Source organism: Populus nigra, chromosome 3, assembly GCF_951802175.1.
Source record: "Populus nigra chromosome 3, ddPopNigr1.1, whole genome shotgun sequence".
NCBI lineage: Eukaryota > Viridiplantae > Streptophyta > Magnoliopsida > Malpighiales > Salicaceae > Populus > Populus nigra.
In genome coordinates, this window is record NC_084854.1 from 21,580,410 (window position 1) to 21,603,544 (window position 23,135).

Consider the following 23,135-nt stretch of genomic DNA (forward strand, 5'->3'; position numbering starts at 1 on the left):
AATTTGAGTTAACTCAGATTAATTTAATTAATTCATGACATCAGATTGAAAAAAACTAATTTCATAAAAAAACTAAGAAAAAAAAATTAAAACAATCATAGTTAATTTGGCTAACCTATTACCCGAGATATGAGTTCGTGATAACTCAATAAAAAAAAGTGCAACAAACAATCAAGTTAACAAGTTAAGGCCTTAATAACCAAATGTCAAGTGATGAATTAAAAAAAAAATCAATTTTCAATAAATGATTACCCTGTTGGAAGGTTGGAAGGCAACTGTAAAAAAAATAACAAAGTAAATTATTCAACCATAAAACAATTTAAAACCAAAAAACACGGACCAAATATAGTATAAAAACAAAATGAAAGAAAATAATTATGGGCTAAATTGAAAGAAAAAAACACTAAGAAAAGGGAAAAAAAATAATTGAAAGAATAATAACCAAAATTAGATAAAAAATTCAAATGAAATTAAATATTGCTTGACAAAAAATAATTAAAAATAACTGAAGCCAACTCAGTTCAATCTTCAAAACTCGTGATACGAATTATGAGGCTGAATCACAACATAAAAGACAAACCTAAAAAAATTAACAAAGCAAAAATCTCAACCAACCAAAATAATTAGAGATAAACTTGTAAATGCAAATTTAAAAAAGTGATTTAAAAAATATAGATTCGAAAAGAAAAGGAATCAAATTTGACACAAAAGAAAAATAAAATAAATCATAAAGGATGAAATTGAAAAATAATTTCAATTAAAAAAAGAATAAGAATAACTAAAAATAACAATAAAAAGAATGAAGACCATATTTAATATAAAAATCAAATGTCAATGGATAAAATTGAAAAATAAATTAATTAAATAAGGGATTCAAGACCAAAAACATCACAATTAAAAAAAATAAGGAACAAATCTAATGAAAAAATCAAGTATAAATGGATGAAATTAAAAAAAATAACTCAATAAATGATTGAAGACCACATTCATTGCAATTAAAAGAAGGAGAATCAAATCTAATATAAAAATCAAGTGTTAAAAAATAAAATTGAAAAATAAAATAACTCAATAAATAATTTATAATCAAATATATTGCAATCAAAAGAATAAGAATCTAATTTAACATAACAAATAAATAAATAAATAAATTTTTATTTTTATTTTTTTTTATAATGACCAACATGTTTTTTTAAAAGAAAAAAAATGAAGGAAAAAACATGTTGCCAGAACTCTACCAAGTTTCAAATGCGAACACGCACCTCACCACTGTAATAAAAACAATAAAGCACCGTTCTGAAAGATGATGATATTTGGTGCTTTTTAAGCGTTACACGTACCACTGAAAAGTCACATGCGGCACCAACCACTTTTAAATTAAAATAATAATTTTTATATATTAAAAAACTCAATTACTCCCTAATTTAAAAAAAAACTATGGCAAAATACCTAAAGTGTTTTTGTATCCATACTTAAGAAAAAATATTTTTTAAGGGTATTTAAGAATTTGACTTATAAAAATAAAAAATAAAAACAAAATACTCCTAAAACTAAGGAATTTCTTTTCTTCCAAGGATGTAGATAAAAATACCGAATACCACTCTTTTTAAATGTAATTACTAATAACTCCTAAAAAAAACCCAGAGTTTAATAATAATATGACAAACCAACCTGTAAGCCAACACCTCAGAGAATGTGATTTACAATTTTGTTACTAAATTAATAAAACCCACAAGGAAATTTTGATTTTCGAGATGAACAATCTCCTAGATAAGGATAGAATTACATTCCATTCTTTACAAGTCCTTAATTACTTGTAAATCACGTTCAGTTTACATCACACTATCACAGGATTAATAATTTAACACAAACACCAAGCCACTGTTGAACTTGCAAGACAAAGCCATTACATTGCACACACTTGCTAAACAAAAAGACACACATGCCATACCATCACCCTCATACAATCTCCAATTACAGCTTAATCACACACAAACTACATTATAGTCCTTAATTATTATATTATTTTCAGCCAGAACCTTCGATCTCCACAACCCTGACATTAGGCCTATAACTGGCAACTTCTTCCTTAGGAATAGTAACAGTGAGCACACCATTCACCATATCAGCCTTGACCTGATCCCTTCTAGCATTATCAGGCAACTTAAACTTGCTCATAAACTTACCATCCTGGGTGCTTACTTGAAGCATATTATCATCATCAATGTAAACAAGCACATCTTCTCTGCCAAAATCAGGAAACACAGCTCTAAACACATGGGCTCTTGATGTTTCCCTCCAGTTTACCTGGGTTTGCCTTGACAATGAAGGAAATGGAGTGGAAAGTACGGAAGGGAATGGAAAGTTTTGAAACGGGTCCCGAAGGTCTAGTGAAGTGAAGAAATCTTCAGGATCCCATGAGTTTAAAGAGAACGGATTTGTGATTGTGCCATCCTGGTTGCCAATTGGAACTATTGACATGGTTTTTGGTGTCTGAATTGTGAGTAGGCAGACGATGGATATGTCTGAAGGTAAAGTATGTTCAGTATAAAAGCTAGAAGATGGTAAAGACTCCTTTTGGTACTTTCTGGAAGAGTATGGAAGTTCGTGGGGATTTTGTCTTCTCGAGGTTATGACTTGTCGCCGTGTGCATGTGATGTGGGTGAAGCCATGACAAGCCTAAAACATCACTGGGTCTTGGACATGATGTCTTATGGGCCCGAGACAATGTTTTTATCGCTGGTTGGAAACATGGATCTTAGAACTTGGTTTGGAATTTTTAGAATGTGGACTGCGATTTTGATGTTCTTATCAGCTTGATTGGAATGGAATTTTTAGAATGTGGATTGCGATTTTTATGTTCTTATCAACTTGATTGGTATGGGAGTTTAGTGGTTGTCAATGTGATTCCATTGATGGGAGTTTTATAAGAGAGGTTGATAGGTTGATGAATTCATACTTGATTTAATTTTTAAAATATAATAAATAATTGCTAGTATAAAACCCTACCCAAACCACAAGTTAATATAATTGATGAATTTCAAAATTCAGAATGATTGTAGAATAAGGTTTTTGATGATTGAATTATGGGTGGATCAAGTAAATATTCAAATAACTCTCTTCTCTAATGTAAAGTAAATTATCTAGATGAATGTTTTGGATACCTACAAAACAAAATCATCTTTTTTAAGATTTGAAAAAAGAATAGGTATGATTATTTTCGGTTCGGTTAAGTTTTTATAAAAAAAATAACAAAACTGGTTTTTTTTCAAAAAAACCAAAACTGGTTCAAACCGATCAATTTCAGTTCGGTTATTTTATAACAAAAACCGGTTTTTTTGGTATGATTCGATTTTTTAGTTTGGCTCGGTTTTTTCGGTTTAGGTTCGGTTCGGTTTTTTTTGTTTCAGACTTATAAAACCAAAACTGAACCGATTGATTTTTTTTATAGTTCAGTTTTTTTAGTTATTTTTTTCTAGTTTTCTTAGTTTTTCGGTTTTTTTACTTACTCCTAGAAAAGAAGTAATAAATATGCTAGAGAACATTAAATTCTAAGAACAAAATTGTTCTTGTATTGAATTTATGTTTTTTAAATGTAAAAAGTTAAATTTCTTGCCTGGATAGTTAAAAAGATATTTATAGCCTTGAACCTTGTTTTTTTCTTAAATGGAGAGAATGAAAAGTAATTTTAATATAATAACATTTATGAAAGATATATCTCTTGTATGTGTATTAACGAGGGAAGAAGTAAATAGACTTAAGACGCTAATTGGTCCAAAAAATATCAGACCATGTTATTAGGCTAAAAAAGAAGACAAGGGTCCAAAGAAACCAAACACATCTCTTGAGATTGGGCTCAGGATCACTGCCCGGCTCCAAAAAGGGCTAGGCATTTGTCAAGCACCTACGCTCAGGCTGTGTGGCCATGCCCGCAACATGATGCTTGGAGTGTACGAAGTGCTCTACTCGAACCCACAAGGTGTGAGATATGGGCCCATTACTATTGTGAGTTTTGTGCTAAAAAAAATAAATCTTGATCTATGAATATATTACACTCAGCAAGACACAGGCTCGTTAACAATTCCTTCAAGATTTTCTTAAAGAGGTGTAATCGGGGTTTTTGACCCGGAGAGTTTGTAAAATTTGAAAATGTTGCTATTCAGGCAAAGGCCAAATGGGTTTTAAGGGGCAGCAATTTGTGAATAAACTTATCTCTGAGTTTGACACACAAGGACTCCGGAAATAAAAGTATGAAAGAAAAAGAAGTTAAAAGGAAATAAATAAAACGAATGCTAGCTGCAATTCTGTCAAGACGAATTTCCCGAGGGACAAGCACCCATCAAAGTCTCTTTTAATAATAATAATATTATTATTAATATCAATATAAATATCTGAGCTACATTATACATATTTTAATTAATTTTATTAATTTTAAAGTTAATAACTATATAAATTTTTAATAATTCTAAAATTAATAATACTCGAATTAATAATAATATTTCTAATATTTACATAGCACAGACGTTATTCAAGTGAATTTTTTGGATCAAAAGTCAAATTAGAGGATGAGCAGATAAAAGTTGACACTTGTGTCTTATTAATAAGTGAAAGCATGGAAAATACCCCCATGATTAATTTAATATGAACTTTAAGAAAATATCTTGCCATACCTCAAGTGTGTGCCATCCCCAGGAGAACAAGTCTCACTTAAAACTAAGCCTGAAATCAATCAGGATTGGATAAAAATCATTTAAATATTTTTATATTAAAAATATTTTTTAATAAAAAATACTTTAAAAAACAGTAATAAAGGTAAAATTATAATTCAATGTATGAAATTCTTAGCATAAATATTCAACACGCATCACATGGAGTCAATCTTTTCATTTGGGCCAGAACCAGGGGAGTTGTTTTGTAGTTTTTGCCTAACCTAAGGAAAATAAACTCGAATTTGTAGTTTTCTAATGGGGCAGGGCAAGGTTTCCGTCTCAAGATTGACATGACAGGATCTGCATCCTCTTCGATGGATCCCTTTCCTGAGTGGAGGTTGTCATCTGCTCTGATTTTCTCTTCCAATTTATTTATATATCTTTGGCGTGGGGTAGAAGAATGTATATTTTGGGCAGGGTGCTATATTGGACCTTCAAACTACAAGGGTCAAAAGGAATTAAACTATAAAAAATAAGAGAGTCTATATTTTTCAAAATTATCCAATTATGACCATGATTTAAACAACATGACCCAGCAGACTGGATTGAAAATTAAGTCCTTTCTTAATTTAGACCGACACCCAATTATTAATTAACTTTTTAAATGATTATCCATTGAATCAATAGCCTGGTAATCCATTAGTCAGGCCAGTGTTCTTCCTAAAGCTTAGAGATTTGATGAATATGCTCCTCAGCCAAACGTAATTAAGACTATCAATCTAATCAAAAGTTGATGAACAAAATAGAGTATGGATTTATCATAAAAGTTTCAACCTGAAAGGTCAAGACAGTATAGATTTGTACATGCCATCATCAAGAACAACAAAGAGATACACTGTCAATGAGATTTAGAGGGCGTTTTGTTAGGTAAGGAGTCTAGATAATTCTCCGAGTTGGCCAAAAACAATTTATATCTACAAAAATAATGTTTCAGGTGACTGGAAACTCTTTATCGTGTCTTTATAGTGTCATTAATCTAAACTTAACGAGTTAAACTTGAAATATTTTAAATAAATTCATTATTTAACTCAACTTTTAAATTAAATTGTATATAAATTATTATTAGATGAACTAGTCGACTTTGTAAATTAAAAAAAACTCGAACAATCAATAAAAACATGGTTTGGTTTTAAAATATTTTTAAGATGGTATCTTTTCTTAAAAAAACATTAAAACGACAATACATTAGATCAACTTAAGTTAACTTTCCAAACCCGAAATCTAGGTCGTGAACTCCATTGAATTTAATAACTTTATTTTTTTAAAATTATTTTTATTTAATTATATAACAAAATAAAGCACCAATTCAATACTTGAATGTTTTTCTAAAACTACGATAACCTTGTAAAAAATAAATCAAAACAAATTATGAAACTTAATTTATAATAATTATTATTTTTTTATATTCTTTATTTAATAATATGAAAAAATATGTGCTAAAAAATCCGAGCACCAACCTATTATCGTTATATTTTTTTTAAGATCGTGATAATTTTATAGAAAATAAATTAAAATAAATTATGAATATCAATTCATAATAATTATGTTTTTTTTATTTTTGAAACTATTGTTTATTAAACAACATGATAGAAAAAAATAAAAAACTGTAAAATTATAACAACATAATATCCACATATGTTTCTGAGATTAAAGTAAGTATATATAAAAAAATTAAAATAAATAAAAAAATTTAATTTTTAATAAATTTAATATTAAAAAGAAGTTACAGTAACATGTGAGGAAGGTAATGATGTTTTCCCCTCCTCTTGCTTTTGTTAATCATACGGTATAAATACGCTGACAACACTTTGGAGGCCATTGTATCAGATCTTAAGATGGTGAGAAAAGTATTGGCTTCAATTTTCATGGGTCGAACTTTCACTTGTATAAATATTTCAAGTATTGCAACTTGTTAGCCTCTCCCTTTTCATGCACTTTCGCGTTATCCGAAACTAGCATCGTCTACCTGCTTCTCCGTAGCAGACAATTGCAATTTGAGTCATTAATTTATATATATATATATATATATATATATATATATATATATATATATATATATATATATATAACAAAAGTTAAATGGTGTTGCACTATTCATTCTTTTGTTGTTTATTGAGATACGGCAATTGTAGATTGGAAAGTATAATGAGTGGTCGTTCTTATTAAAAAAAAATTATTATTCATTTGTACGTTGAATTATTTTTTTATAAAATATCTGATATTGAAAAAATAATTAAATACAAAGTACTTTGTTGTAGTTTTTTAGAGTCCGGTGCTAGAAAATAATATGATTGCTAAATACTTGATAATGAGATTAGACATGTTTATCAAATTATATTTTTTATTTTTTAAATGTATTTTTAATATTAATACATTAAAATAATTTAAAAATACAAAAATAATATTTTAAAATAAAGAAAAAAAATTAAATGCTTTTTAAATGTTTTTTTTTTAGTTTTTTCTTTTAAAGGAATGATAATTATAGATGATAAGGGGTGATTATTTATCTATCATAACCACGATTTAAAATTACAATTATATTATACAACTATTATTCTAAATCATGATTTTTATTAAAATCATGATTTAGAATAGCAGTTTATATTAAAAAGATATTCAAAATCTATTATCTTTAAAATCATGATTCTAAATAGCAGTTGGGATAAATTATATTATATTTTTAATATTTTTTTTGAAACGGTATTATTTTCCTAGAGTTTTATTCTAATTGTGCTATTTTTTTTTTTAAAAAATCTGATTTCACTGAAAGAAAAATCCTTCGATATCACCTCTACTGAGATAGACGGTGATGAAATTTATTGTGAAGGCAAATCATCTTTAACCAAGGTTAGCTAGATACTTTTGTTGGAGATGAATTTGATCATTAACCACTAGAAGGACATCTTCTCTTTAGAACAAGGAGACAAACACAAGTACACAAGAGCTTTTTCCTACAGATTGGACAAATTTATTTTTGAAACTAGTAATAATTTCTACTCTAGCAAGAAAACAGTCCTACTCTAGCACCTAAAACAGTGGCTACGCATGGAGTATTTGCGCAACTTGTTAGTCGTGCATTTACCATATGCACGATCACTGGGTGCGCATGCTAGCCCTGTAAAGAAAAGCTGGTGTCCTTCGAATTAATACCCTTTCACCGTCATAACCTCTCTCTCTCTCTCTCTCATGCATTATTAGGGTCGAATTACCCTACTGTCTACTTCTACAATCAACAATGGGAAGGAAAAAGTGGTCGAATCCATGGCTTCTGTCAACGTCGAGAGGAAGAAGGAAATGGGTCTGTGTGGGTTGATTTGTAGCTTCGGGTTGCTAATTAATTAACAATTAATTATGTGAAACCCAACGTTCTATTCCTCTAGAAAATCATCTCTGGATCAAGCTTCTCTCTATTTCTTGCTGGTTCAGATTTACAACTTGAAAGTACCAAAGGCCACACAACGGAAACCTTTTCTGTTTCTGACTCTTCAATATTTGCAGGATTCGCATTTGGTTTGGTCGGGTAGGGAAAACAATTCCCTCTCTAGACCCGAAGCTACAAATGAGGCTGAGGTTATTGTGTGGAGCTTTGGTTTTGGAGGCTGGTGAAAGGGGCAGTTGTTGCTGGCGTGTTGGCGAGCCTCGCCTGGTTTGGTGGTTGAGAACTTGAGATGGTGGTTTTGTGCTGGTTCTCTCTTTGACAGTGAAGGTGAAGGGGAGATCAACGTTCCAGCCGCAGCGCACTCCTTGAGCACAGTGGGCAAACTTTTCATACAGAATTAGAAACTGAAGGTTTTACAGGTCGCGCATGTACTACGATGGTCGTGCATGCAGTGAAAAAGTGAATTTTTTTTTCCAATTATATAGTAGTTAAGAAAGTAAATCTATTGATTGTGATAATGTGGGGGAAGCACTCCGTACACACGTTAAAACCATTATCTAGTGTGGGCAAATCACATCCTCACATCAGTCTGAAAAGCCAGTAGTACAGTTGGTTTTCAATTTCAAAAAACAAGGGGCGCGGTTTCTCCCTTCACGCGGGGCTGCACTGTAAACTTCCTGGAAAATCCTTGGCCTCGGAAGGACAACCAAGAAAAGAAGAACCAATTAGCTCGCTAGCTTGTCACTGATCGGTTGAATCTTGTCCGCAAGGTTTGTTAAAGTGGGACCGAGAGGTTTAAGGCATCGTGGGACCGACCAGGTGATGGCTACTTGTTGCCCATGGGGAGTCTGATTCTGTTTGGTATTTCGGAGGAACGTGACGCGATGGCTAAGATTCAATTCGGATGTGTGATTTCAACAAGTTTGACCAAATATTTGAAACGTGGTTCAATGACTTTTCTTCGTTGTTTAGTTCATTGATGACGTCATACCTCGTTTAAAACTAATTTAAAGTAAAATAAATAAATAAATAAATTCATTCAAAATCGATTTTGAAATGCAAGATCAAAATGAAGTTTCTTTGTTTTCGTGTTTTGAAAAAAAAAGTTTTTTTTAATGTTTTTAGATATTTTAACATTCTAATATTAAAAATAAATTTTAAAAAATAAAATAAATATTATTTATATTTTTAAAAATAATTATTATTATAATCAAGAATATGCATGCCATAGTTATGTGTTAAACTCCAGGGAACTACGCGTGCCGAAACTAAAAATTACATGAAAAATTCTACTTCTTCGGATTCGATTTAAAATTTAAATTTAATGAAAATTCAACTTCTTCTATATTAAATTTTAGATTGAATGAAAGTAATACAATCTTCACAAAAGAAATAATTTTGATATACATAATTGGTTTTTGATATACTAATGAAACTACATTATAGATTCATTTTACTGTGCAAGCATGAAAAATCCCCTATATTCTTCTGAAAGCGTTAAGCATTAATTTTATATTTATCTTAAGTATTCTGTTCTTTTTTTTATTTGAGAAATTAAACATGTTATTCTTAGTATCAAATTAACTAACTTCAATTGATTATATGGTTGATCACTTAATTAATCAAAAAACAACCTAACTGACTAATAAAAAAACATCTAATAAAAAAAACAAAAGAAATAATAAAAAAAACAAAAAAAACCCTTCAACTTATTTTTTTATACAAGAATTGTGTTGTCGTAATTCAATAAATTTGACCGATTTAAAGATAACTTCAACAATTATTAAAAATTTCTTAGGAAAAAATTGAAAAAAAAGGAAGAGTAAAGAAGGGGTTAATTGAAATATTATCACTGAAGTTACATATTAATTATAGACCTCAAATATTGTTGGAATGTCCATTCCAAGCTTTTCCTTCCTTCCTTCCTTTCTTTCTTTTGAAGCCCTGCAATTATAAAAGTGATGTAAACCCGACTATTATCGAAGTATTATTCAAAGGGGGTCAAAACAAACTTTGTTAATTGGACCAGAAAAACAAAACCAAAATTATTGCAAACGCTAAAGAAAACTTTCTACACGTGATATTTAGTTAGTCGGAGCTCGGAGGTTCACCCGGCCGGATAAATTAATGGATAAAAAACTATATTAAATGGCGTCGTGCCGTGAAGGGGATTCATTCTCCTTTCAGCTGCATCTCTTTAGTCTCGATTTCTACTTCCTTTACTGTCGAAACCAGACCGTTTTGTGTCCTTTTCCTTTGCTTTTTATGTGCCATGGATGATGGGTTGGGATTCTTGTTCTCTCCATGGCTGCTGAATGTGCTGCCTTTTTGCTTTTCTTTGTCAGTTTGTTTCCATGGGAGATAGGGTTGTCGGTGGCCGAGCTTATACGTTCCAGTTGTTAATTTCCTTTTTCTTCGCTGATTATTTGATTTCTTTTGGTTTGACACCATTGTTGGTTGAGGCAAAAGGACCGGATTTGCCTAGTTGAAGCTTGACAGCCGTGGGAAATTCTTCGAAAGATTTGTCAGCGCCTAACGTTGATGTTCCTCTGCGCATCAAATAGAAGGGACTCGATAAACTGCCAGGCACATGACGCAGTTATGCTTTGATATAATATTTATAGAAGCAGCCACTCTGTTCTTTGCTGCTGTATTGATCAGTATTATTTTGGAATAAATTCTGGATGAGGAAGCGGTGGAGGAGTTAAGGGCACAGAGGGAAATAACAAGACCGAATGAAACAAAAGCAGCCATGTACTTCGAAGTTTTGTTTCAGCCAAAAGCGAATGGATTAAACGGAGCGTTTCTTTTTTTTTTTATATCCAACATTGTTCGAGCAGTTTACATGCATTATGATTAATTTTTAAATTTACTAAACATCTGCATTAATTTTCAAATTTACTAAATATCTTATGAGTCTACTAATCAAGTAAGACATCATAAAATGACAAATATGTATACAAAGATTCAAATCTAGAATGCAGAGATAGGAAATTCCTTAGGCCAAGATCTGGATGCTTCTTGATTGTTTCTTTTTTTTTTTTTTTGATTTACGTTGGGTGTCCGGACCAGTTTACGCGCATCATGACTATTCCCCACGGCCCACTGGACATCCTGCAAGCCCAGGAGCAGGTAAGACACCGCGGGAGTGACAGACATGCACATAGAGGGTCGAACCCGGGACGGCGATGGAACAAGTCACACGATTGACCACAGCAGCTAGACCCTCAAGTACAGTTTCTTTTTCTTTTCTTGATTGTTGGCTAGATTGAGCTTAATGGGGTCATTTTACTCATTAAAAACGTTGCTAAATCAAGTGGATTTTTTTTAATTAAAGTTTTAGTAAGTTGAATTAACAACCTGATTTTAATTTTGTTTATAGTTTTGAATATATCACCCTAAAAACTTTCTCATTTATTAGAAAAACACTACAATTATAATTTTTTTAAAATTTATTTTTAAATTACCACAGCAAAAACTATTATAATATCAATTATACATTAAGAGTTTATTTGGTATTATAATAATAATTATTGTTTAAAATATTCTTTTATTTATAAAACTATTAAAATGATATTTTTTTTATTTTAATTTTTTTTAGAAATATTTTTTAAATAAAATTCTGGAAATCTCCACTATCCGGCCGGACCGGACCGGTTTAACATCAATGCCCATTTATATCAGCCAACGAATCTCCTGTCCTCCTATAAATACCCCCTGGCACTTAACAATCTCTTCACCTTAGCTCCTCTTTTCTTCCCACTCTCAACTTCTAAACTCAAAACACACTGTATCAATCTCAGATCATCATCAACCAAGCAAACGAACATAATTAGCTTTAGGCAGGAAAGAAAGAGACAGTAGAGCAGAGTCTGCAGAGATGTGTTTTGTGTTCTTATGTGACGAAGAAGAGAGGGAATTAGGCAGGCAACAAGCTTCAGGGTCATGTCCTCACTGTGGAGGTAAAGTACAAGCCGTGGATTTTGAAGGCCGGTGGAGGTTCTGTTTCTTGCCCATATGCTACAAGATGAAGAGAAAATATTTTTGTACTTTATGTTCCAGGCGGCTGGAATTATCTCCTTAATAAGGACAAGGAGGTTGCTTTCTGATTATAGACCAAGAAAATTAAGCTACTTAATCGCTGATTCCTAGATGTCTTCTTTATCTTGCATGTCTTCTTCGCTCTTTTTTTTTTGTTAATAATTTTTTCCATGTCTTTCGTTATTATGTTGTGAAGAGAGGGATGGTTTCTTCAATGATTAAATGTATATTATGGCACCTGTATTAAGTGGTTATGGAGATTCTGTGTTCCTTTCGTTGATCTACAGACCTTTGTTTCTCTCCATGAGAAAGAAAGAAAATCTGAAATGGGTTTCTTCTTCGTTGGGTAGAGGGGAAATGGGATGTTTGAAAATTCAGAAGGATATCCCATTATTCTTGCGGGACGTTCTATCCCTTTGATTTCTAAGATTAACTCCTACAAAGGGTCTATGCTATGATTAGAGTAGGCTGCTGCTAGCATAAAGAATTGATATTGATAGAAAACCCAGCTTTAGATTAATTCAGTCTCTGTCGAGGAAAATAGAAGAAAGGATTGGTGAAGTTTTGGATTGGGATACGAGGGGCTAAATGTGTAATTGCGTGCGCTCTAGCAAATATACATATAATATGTTATGTTCTTGCTTTTTGTTTCTCCTGGTCTGATATGGTACTGTATACAGTATACGTGTTCCGCGTTGTGCTGCAGGTGAGTTCAAATTATTTCAACACAAAAAAATAATACTTATTAGATGACAGCGATATGAGACAAACCAAAACGCAATATGAGATACGAGACCGAAACAAATTGCAGAAAAAAAAAGTAAAAAGAAATTGTAATGTTCAAGACAATTCAAAGATTTAAAAAAAATAAAAAAATAAAATGTTAAAGAAGAACACTCAAGTAAACTAAAAAAATATATAATAAAAAAACCAAAGTTCAACATAACAAAACACCAAGAAAGAAAATGTAAAATGAATTGGGTTAGCTTTAGCAATCTTTTTTAGTAAAATGACTTGGGTTAGTTTGAGTAATTTTTTTTAAAATAATAAAACCCTCTTTCAAAATAATAAAACAATAAGAGATGTAAAGAAATGACAAAGTTAATAATGAAATTAAAAATAAATTATTAAAAAATTAAGAAAAATCGAGTCCATCTAGATTAACTTGATTAGTCCGTTACTCGTCACATGAAATTGAGATAAAAAAAATTAAACTTTCAAAAACACATCTAGAAAAAAAGATCAAAGTTAAATACATAAATAAAACTTAGTAAGAAAATGCAAGTTAACCTAGGTTAACTTGACTAGTATGCACTCGAGATAACCTATCGAAAAAAAAGTGAAAAAATCACATAGCTTAAGAGTCAATAATTTAATGTTAAAAAATAAAATTATATAAAAAAAATTAAATTTGTTAAAAAAATTGTGAAAACAAATCTAGATCAACTATTGTTAACTTGACTGACTTATTGCCCGAAATATGAGATTAAGATAATACAACAAAAATAAAAGTGGAATAAACAATGAAGTTAAGGATTTCATAATAAAATGTCAAATTATATGAATTTAAAAAAATAATCAATTTTCAATAAAAAAATTGCCATATTGGAAGGCAACCCTGAAAAAAATAATAAAGTAAGATATTCAACCATAAAACAATTAAAATTCCAAACAATACGGACCAAATATAGTATAAAAATAAAATGAAAGAAAATAATGAGCGGCTAAATTGAAAAGGAAACTAAAAAAAGAATAAAAAAACCAATTGAAAGAATGATGATCAAAACTAGATATAAAATCAAATGAAATTAAATGTTTAGGAACAAAATTGAGAAAAGATAAATCAAGAAAAAAATAAGAACATAGAAATCAACAGAATCAAGACAAAAAATATATCAAGAAAACAAAAGCCATGAAATTGGGGATGAAATTGAAAAAAAAATAACCAAGAAAAATATAAAACACATAAATAGAACAATAAAAAATAGAGGGACCAAATTAGATTAAAAAATAAAATTAAATAAAATATTTAAAAATAAAATTAAAAAAACAAATCAAAAGGTATCAAAAGCAAAATAAACAATAATAAAAAAGGATCAAAATCAATCAAATAACTTGATTTTTATTTAATTATAGAGATCGATATGCTTTTTTGTTTCATACAAAAATTCATATCATAGTAATTTTAATAAAACATATATTTTTAAAATCTATATTTTTAAAACCATAACAAATAATGTTTTTCTTAAATATATAATTTTTTTAACTTTACAATATCAAATATTAACTTGAATTCTTAAACTTCTTAACTCTCAGGCCATGTTAAATTACACAAATGTGAGAATGTATATAAATTATGTTCATAACAACAACATGGGGATCTAACAACAATAGAAGCTAAATAATTTAATTATAGATTTCTTAATTTTATTTCATGAGGAAAGTAGAGTTTTTCAGGAGACAAGGAAATAACTACATTAAATAAGCCAGTAAATATTGAAACACAACCATGTCTGTGTGTTTAGGTTGTTAAAATAAAGATAAAAATACATGTCTGTGTGTTTAAGTATGATAACAGGAATTTTGTCTGAATTTTCACCAAGCAATAGTCCTTTGCTCATCGCTAAAAGTTACAACGAACTTGAAAGATCTTAGACCCAAAATTAATTTCTTCTGTCTTGATCATGTCATGTCCTGTCCTGTACATAACTGGAAACTTTCCTCGTTAATTGGGACACACGGGAGTAATATTTTAAGCATCAAGGCAATGCCAAATGATCTTGATTCAATTACTGTACATCCTTTATTATCATTAGGGTTTGCTGAACGGTTAATACTTTGAGCATCGCACAATGTTGATGGTCTATTAATCATCATATATGAATAAAATAGTAAAAAGAAATCGGTAAATTCAAATTCAAATTCAATGACTAGCAAAATATTGTAGTTTGCTTTACCAACAAAGAAGCAGACAAGGCTGCAGATTGGAAATTAGGCCAGAACATCCGAGCTCTTGATTTGCCTGGTTGATCGGGCGTGTAGGATCGCTTAAAGCCTTCATCGCATTCTTATATCTGCTTTCCCTATGTAGAAATCTTTATCGATCCCCACAGACAAATCAATCTCTAATGGCTAAGAACATTATGCCGATGTTTTGAGTATCAGATTTTCTCGTTCATGTACCAGCAGAATCCACCCAGCATACAAAAGGCAAAGGGTTGTCATATTGTGTTCCTCGTGAAAGATTTTGTTGGTGTTGTTGTAAAGTAAAAAAGGTGACCCTCCCTTTGCTTCTTTTACAAAATGAAAGGAAATGGCATTTAATTATTTCCATCGCCATGAGAACATTAAAAGAGAGAGAGAGGCGAAGAAGAAGAAAGGGAAGAAGAAAAATTGCTATAAAATGATAGCAAAAGTATTAACCAAGCAAATATTCAATTTATTGTTGGCCGGCCACCGGATATTGGTGATCACATGGTGACTGTTGCAGCGAAACCAAATGGCCATTAATTAACATTTTCCCTCGATTCATCTCCTTTTCTTGTTTAAGCCTAGGTTTCATGTGCTTCAGAATTTTTCCCTCTTTTACAAGGTCTCTAGATCTTAGCAAATCAGAAACCCCACATCTAATTAAGGCCACTAATTTCAGCCTAAAAAATTTGTATGTGCTGATTATTATATATGTAAATGATATAGGAAACAAATTGATGCGATCCACAAATGCTATAAGGAGTGTAGAGAGGCATATGCAATTGAAGATATGGTAAAGAACACATTTCAAAGATAAGTTCAATAACAATAAGCTCCATGCCTACAACTTAATATCACCATCGAAAGCTTTAATTTATCCTTCAATCATATGAGCTAATGATCTCCGACAATTCTATTTTTGAATTTATAATGTTAATTATTGGGTTTTTTAAAACACATATATGTAATGAAAATAGTAAATTTAAAATTTTTCAAGAATCTCAAATATCTTGTTAAATAGATCTAGAGACGTTGTTTGCGGTTTATGTAAAGATTACCAGAAGAATAAATATTGTTTACAACTTTAAATAATTGCTTTAAGGTTGGGTTGTCAAATCACAAGTCGTCTACGTGTCTAGCCTCTAATAATAATTCACACAAATCATCAATGAAGAATCTCTTAAAGCTTTTTAGAATAAAGAAATTATTATATCTTAAAGTACTAACTCCTTCTCTTTTGTTTTTTAGGCATATTCTTCTCATATTCTCATAGGAAATAAAAAGCATAATATTCTATTTATAAGAAAACCAAAAAACCCTATAAATATTAAAATATCAATTTTTCTCTTAAATAATACCACATATATTATTTTGATAATTTTATAAATTTATTCAATTAACTCTCTACTTGATGTTTTTAGGTCTAGAATTGTAATCCTTGTATTAATTACATTGTAGTCCTTAATTTTTAGAATTTACTACAATCAAGTTTTTAAATTATAACATATGGCTCTTGTGTGTGAGAGACTTATTATGTGTCCTGCATATTAGTTTCAAGTATCTTTCATACCTTAGTTTATAAGCAACTGTTTCTTTTTATAAATGAATGAATATAATATACACTAGTCTCAACAACTCTAATTAATGTTCAATTTTAAAAGAACATTGACTAGAAACATTTAAAAATAATGATTTGATGCAATATAAATATTATAATTACAAGAACTTTATAATTTTCTATACAAAGTTTTTTTGTTTTATAAACTTTATTTTAACTCTAACTTTATTAATTAAATATTAAAAATAATAAATATATTTTACATAAATAAAATCAATGCTTCTATCAATATCCATTATCCCCCCTCCCCGAGTCTCTGGTTCATGAAAGTAACGTGAGGAATGTGGCTAGGTTTCCTATCCTCCAACAAATGTGAGGTTGGAACAGCCTTTCTCATTTCACTGAGAAAGGAAGAGAGAGGGACATATTGGCTGGAGAGCATATCCCCGGCCCCCTCCCCGAGCCTCTGATTCATAACATTAACAGCCTTTCTCTTTTCACTGAGAAGAGGGAGGTTGAATCTCAACCACATGCATTGTTTCAGGTTTGGCGTCTTCCTTCTCAGTGAAAAGAGAAGGCTGCTCCAACCTCACATTTGTTGGAGGACATGCAGGAAACCTAGCAATATTCCTTTGTTGCATGTGATCAGAGCATATTAATTTTATTGGAAAAGCCAACTAGTACTCTTCTCATAGCAGCGATTAGAGCTATCTAGATTTCCCATCAACCAAATATTATGGCTGTCCATGAAGAACCATAGGGCATTAAGAAGTTCAACGAAGATTGATCGTCTGCACCAACCATTTACAAATTTAGATTTATATCAACAAAACATATATAAAGTTTCTTTCCCTCAACCCTAGAAGGTACCGGTGGGATTCAGGGATAGATCAGAAGGGCTCGTTCCATCGTGTATCCTGAGGTCCATTTAGTCTCTCTTAGAACCAAATAAAAAAGAAAAATCACAAATTGCAATTTTATAGGGAGAAAAAACACTGTGATCTTTGTGTTCCCTTTGGAAGGTTAATTTGTTTTTGCCACTCCAGAGACTAAAACTCGTATGAAAAGGCAGAAGATGATATATCATATATAGAAAGACAAATAGTACTGGAGAGGAAATTGCAATGAAGATTGGACCACACCACCAAATAAATGTCTGCATGTGTTCCCCTTTGCAAAAGGCAGAAGATGATCAATAAATTTTACACACGGGTTCTGTATCCTCTGCAAATTAAAGTCCTACTTCTTGCCTCGTCAAGTCCCATGCATCGATTGCTTCCAATGTGATGAGGGGCCGGTTTGGCCTACTAGTTGGAGTTTATATGGAAATAGCAAGTGGTGCTCGTTCCATTTGGATATAAAATTGTTGCATTTTTGGACCCTTTTTCTCAGATTTGATAAAGAAAACCTGGAGAACTGTTTTCACGCTCTTGCTGTATTCAAAGAAACCAAAAAACGAGTGAATAAAATGATGCCAGCATCTGACTTTTTTGAAAAACTTTGTTGCATCTGCTTTTATATAATAATTATACTAAATATCAAGTATCGTTTGTCGTTTCTGAGCTTCGGGCTCATTTGAAACAAATTGAGCTCTAAATCGTTGTGAGTTGTTTGATGTACATAAACCATAAGAAATATATTTGGTCTGGGCGCCATTGATATCCATATTTGATTCTTGTTGCTGGACAAATTAAATTGTCTGTTGCTGGACAAAGTTGCTAGATTGCGTACACTCAATATTTGAGAATCTAAAAAATGGAGGGAGGATAATGTATAGTAACTAATTCTGTTTGGGATTTAATGCTGCCCAGGTTATCTGGTACCGGTCTACAGATTTCGAGTAACAAGGAAAAAACATATTTTGTTGCTGAATCCACACTGATCTGTAATGCATTTTCCTATCATATGTCAAATATTATACTGTTCATAGTATTTCTCCTTCTAAACCGCATGTTGTTTCTTGAAAAAATTGAACACCTTGCATCACCGGTTCCCCCACGTCATTCTTGTGTTTTCTGTATATCCTGGAATAAAATGTTGGGTAAATGGGAGTTCGTAATTTGTTATTATTTTTTAAAATATTTTTTATTAAAATATATTAAAATAATATTTTTTAAAATTTTTTTTTGGAAGAGTTTAACATGATTCGGTAGGTGGATTATTGACTCATTCTGGATGGAGTTTTGTAGTTGAGGCACTTTAACATGCCAGAGCTCTTAATACTCTCGCCATTCTTTGCTGACCAAGGGGTAAATGCAAGGGTTTTGGAAGAGGAGAAAAAAGGTATTCAATACCAAGAAATGAGGAGAAGGGATATTTTACGAGGGATTCAGTAGCTGAATCCTTGAGATTGGTGTCGAAGATCGTCAAGACAAGTACGTGGACCAACTTTTGAGCCATCTCATCAGAAACCATGGACGTATCAAGAAAATCAAGGAAATTAAATGACAAGCATAAAATAAAAGCATAGCAGTAAAATCATACATACCAACAACTAACATTGATCTCTAATTAACTAAAGGTCATTATAACCACTGTTGATTCATATCAGGAATTACTGAATAATACATATAATTACTTCTTTTCTGATCATCTCCGTTGCCTTCAAGTTTCACTCAAGTGAAGAGTCAATCTTGTGAACTGATCTGGAGAAGGCAAGAACATCATCAGGATCTTGAACATCAACCTGCTTGTTTTCTTTAGGACCAACTGTATCACTGCTATTACTAATTATTGATTCACGTATCAAAATCTTTGCCATTGGATCATCAACACCCTTTGTAGATGAACCTTTCTTCTCTTCTGTCCCTTCCTTCTCTAATTGCTCTTTTCTCTCTTTCTTTGTCTCCATACTCTTACACTGCCTCTAGTTTTCCTACTGCTACTTTTTTCTCCTTTCTTTGGCCTCATTTTTAGTTAAAATACAGATGCAAGAAATGTGGGGTTGCAGTGCTTTTACGCGTGGTTGTTGTTAAACAGCGAGGAGTGGCTGCTCTTTCATGCAAAGAAGCAGAACAATACACGTATGGCTTCTATATTTAGTGAATGTCAATGTAATAAAATGATCTTAGCTAGCTGTAAATCACCCTTGATATGTGGTATTTTCTATGAGCTTTTACGAATCAAAGTTATACACACACACACACACACACACACACCAATGCTATCTCATGATTGAGAAATATTCATAAAAATTTGTCTCTTTACTTAAATTCAACTTTAACAATTAGAAAATTAGTGTCAATGAGCTCTAAACTTAATAGTATCACTTCCTTTTAAAAGGAATTTGTATCTCTAACAAAAGAAAACTATAAAAGCCAGCCTGAATTATACATCCAAATCAGGTTTTGGCAGCTTACAAGCTCAATTCCACTCTGCTTGAAATTTGAAAGCCATCTGTCTAAGTATCACACCAATATTGTGTACAGAGCCGGTCTAAGCATATGAACAACTTGACAATAACCCAAGATCCTTAACAAAAAAAAAATCTTGGAGTTGGCATCACCCCATCTGTTGCCTGAATATATTCCCTTCAGTAGGCACGATTGCCTAAATTTCGTACAAAATGGTGGCACCATGCTGATTTCAAAAGCTATTCTTGCTATCACTGACATGCAGCAAACTACGATCAGGTCAATGGTCTATATTGCACAAGTATGATAGATGGAAGGAATGACGAAGCATTGCCTCTGGGATTTGTATAAAACTGGTGCTTAATAAAGCAAAAATTCAGTAACAAGCTAACAAAACTTCTATTGAAAAACGAGTGGTAGATTAAACATAACTCATGGTCAAATAACCACCACCCTGTCAACTGGAGTAGTTCTATCATTAAACTTAACCAATGTCTGATAACTTTTGATTGACAAAAATACGACCACATCAAAACTTGAACAATGTCATCAAAACCTAGTTCATCCTCCTGATCAACTCATTGATGTAATCTTCACGGTTTCCAGCATCACCTCCTTCAACATAATGGTTTCTCTTTTTCTTCAAACCTCCGAGTGGTGCCTTGAGCTGGAAAGGCCACAGGAAGTTGTTTGCCTCCTTGAAATGTGGTCCAACAGTTATGATTTCATGTATGAGATCTTCCATGCAGATTATTCCGTGCTTGCCCAATCCCTGCAGTAAAAAGGAAACATGCTCACTAATTACATAAACAGTTTCTGGCAACGCCATTGATAACTCGAACAGTGTTCAAACTACAAACCTGTTCAACGATTGAATTATCAGTCAAGGGAATTCGCTGCTGGTTCAGTTTCCCAAAGCCCCTCTTGTAAATCAATTCTTTAACACTCTTTAAATTGGGATACCTAGATCCATTTGCATCAGTCATGAAATTTAGCACATTAAGAAGAACAGAAAGTAAACAGTTTAGAATCATTATGAAAACATACCCAAAAGTCACATAAGGCTCAACCCTGTGAAGCATATTCACAGTTGCTTTGTTTACTTTCAGGAATACTCCGTTGAATATCTGCAAACAGAACACCAGGCAATGTGATTAATCAAACATGATTCCATGTCAATTTCTCACAAAAAAGAAACAGTTTCTCGTGAGATGATGGCACTAGTACCTAAGCCATTTTATCTCCAGGAAAAAGAACATGCACAAATTAAATCATTGAAAAGTTGCTCATGGCAAACAACTGCAACCTGAAGGAATCCTTTAGAATTATAATTGTGACCAGTACACACATTTTCACATTATTATAAAAGACCTCATTATCAATGTCGTTGAACTTCCTAAACTGAGATCTTAATTGTGGAGAAGTTAGAACACACCACCACCTATCAAAAAACACATCAAACTACAAATTGTATTAAACAAACAAATATTCCTAAACAAGCTGAGCTAGCATAATTGCAAAAGCTAAAAGAAAGATGTGAATAGACACATATTTCATATTCTAGTTGATGTTTTCATTAATTTGTTTAGTAAATATTTTGAAGAAACCAAAAACACAAAGTGAAACAAATGCCTCAGCCGCTCAACCAATCAGCCTCAGGTTTACGGCACCATCTACTAAAATGCAACACTTAGCAGTTCACTTTAATGAATATAAATATTGACAACAATTATAGACGAGCCATATTATGGAATCAAGGAATTTACTGGAATAGAAATGAAGCATCACCTGTCTCAAACGCAGAAGCTGCAGGATGGATCTTGTCTTTGGGTGCATGGCATTGATACTGAAAGTCATAAAATCCACATTAAACAAATGCGCCATTAAAATGAGAACTACAAGTTAAAGTTTCTACAACAGTCTTACCCACGGATCCTGACGATAAACAACAGCTTAGCTTCTGGATTGACATAGAACCCTCCCTTGAGTCTTGCTTCACGCTTCAGCCTAATAAGCTCCTTTTGCTGATCAAGACAAAAAAAAACACATTTCAAACAGTCAGGATTCATATTATTACCAAAACATCACAAATTCCATTAATAAATAAACACACCAATGATCATATGACGTGTTATACTACCTCCTCATCATATTGCTGGGCATACTGCTTAGCCCTGCTGTAAATCAACTTGCGATTTTCAGCATTTTTCTTCTTTATAGCTAGCTTCTCTTCCTTCTTAGCCAAAGCCCATTCCTCATTCCTTTTCTGCTTTTTCAACACAGACTCTGGTACCGCTACCTTAACTTCTTCCCCGCCCATCTCTCTCTATACACGAAATAATCATCGAAAATCAACCAAATATCAATATGCTACCGCTCTAAAAACAAAGCATTACCCCAAACTAGATGGGAGCAATAGATCAATTTCTGCATTTCAAGCAGAAACTACAAATACCCGTTACATCTAAATCTAAAACTGAGCAGACCACCTAAAATTACAGCAAGAAAAGAAGACAATTTTCTAGCTTTTTAAGCTTCTAAACCCAACAGAATAGCTTCAAAATTGATTATCTAAGACAAATGTTCAACACTGGTATCAACAGCCCATTATTTCAAAATCAAAGACAAAGAAACCCTTTTAAAATGACAGCCAAAAGGTAGATTCTTGAGGTTTGTTTTAGCCAAATGAGAAGAAAAGTTACTAGCTTTTTTAGCTTCAAAATCCAACAGAAGTGATTACAGAATTTCTTAAACAAAACGATAAACAGAAAAGGAGATATGATAGAAAGCTCTGAGGAGAAAGAATGAGGATAGATTTGAGAGATTTACTTGTTTGGCTTGGTGGTAGCGACTGCGATCAGTAGAGAGAGAAGACGTCACTTCGCGGCTCTGAAGCAAAATATATGTTTACGAAGGATTAGGGTTTCTTAGCAAGGTCGATTTTTGTATGGGCCTTGTTGGGTAAGTTGCAACCCTTGAGATCATGTGGCCCTGAGTTGGAGTAGCCCAACATTAATCTAAGTATGCTTTCATTTTGTTCTTTTTCTAGCTTTTTCAACAAGATTATTATTTAAGAGTAAATAAAAAACTATTTGTTTAAAATCAATAATCTATTTAAAATTAAGGTG

At 31.8% G+C, this 23,135-nt stretch overlaps 3 protein-coding genes across 3 annotated transcripts; 1 reads left to right on the forward strand and 2 right to left on the reverse strand.

Moving 5' to 3' along the window:
- Positions 1-1,857: 1,857 nt before the first annotated feature.
- On the reverse strand, positions 1,858-2,635 carry LOC133689169 (18.5 kDa class I heat shock protein-like). The gene has a single exon (XM_062108949.1). It carries the CDS (start codon positions 2,476-2,478, stop codon positions 2,026-2,028), a length of 453 nt encoding a protein of 150 aa, XP_061964933.1. The 5' UTR covers positions 2,479-2,635; the 3' UTR covers positions 1,858-2,025.
- Positions 2,636-11,815: 9,180 nt separating this feature from the next.
- On the forward strand, positions 11,816-12,406 carry LOC133690368 (uncharacterized). The gene has a single exon (XM_062110644.1). The coding sequence runs from the start codon at positions 11,966-11,968 to the stop codon at positions 12,167-12,169; it is 204 nt and encodes a 67-aa protein (XP_061966628.1). The 5' UTR covers positions 11,816-11,965; the 3' UTR covers positions 12,170-12,406.
- Positions 12,407-20,316: 7,910 nt separating this feature from the next.
- LOC133687863 (large ribosomal subunit protein uL30x-like) lies at positions 20,317-22,986 on the reverse strand. Its single transcript, XM_062107198.1, has 7 exons — positions 22,837-22,986; positions 22,148-22,333; positions 21,934-22,031; positions 21,796-21,853; positions 21,055-21,134; positions 20,868-20,970; positions 20,317-20,779 (listed from the first exon to the last, which is right to left on the reverse strand). The coding sequence occupies exons 2-7, from the start codon at positions 22,325-22,327 to the stop codon at positions 20,564-20,566; spliced, it is 735 nt and encodes a 244-aa protein (XP_061963182.1). The 5' UTR covers positions 22,328-22,333; positions 22,837-22,986; the 3' UTR covers positions 20,317-20,563.
- Between the last annotated feature and the right edge of the window lie 149 nt (positions 22,987-23,135).

Bases quoted from the DNA above. Each gene is read 5' to 3' on its own strand.
- LOC133689169 (XM_062108949.1), bottom strand. From the start codon at position 2,478: ATGTCAATAGTTCCAATTGGCAACCAGGATGGCACAATCACAAATCCG.
- LOC133690368 (XM_062110644.1), top strand. From the start codon at position 11,966: ATGTGTTTTGTGTTCTTATGTGACGAAGAAGAGAGGGAATTAGGCAGG.
- LOC133687863 (XM_062107198.1), bottom strand. From the start codon at position 22,327: ATGGGCGGGGAAGAAGTTAAGGTAGCGGTACCAGAGTCTGTGTTGAAA. The intron at 22,032-22,147 runs GTAGTATAACAC...TGTCTTGATCAG, and splicing joins CCCAGCAATATGATGAGGAG to CAAAAGGAGCTTATTAGGCT. The intron at 20,780-20,867 runs GTTTGTAGTTTG...TTTTTACTGCAG, and splicing joins ATAATTCAATCGTTGAACAG to GGATTGGGCAAGCACGGAAT.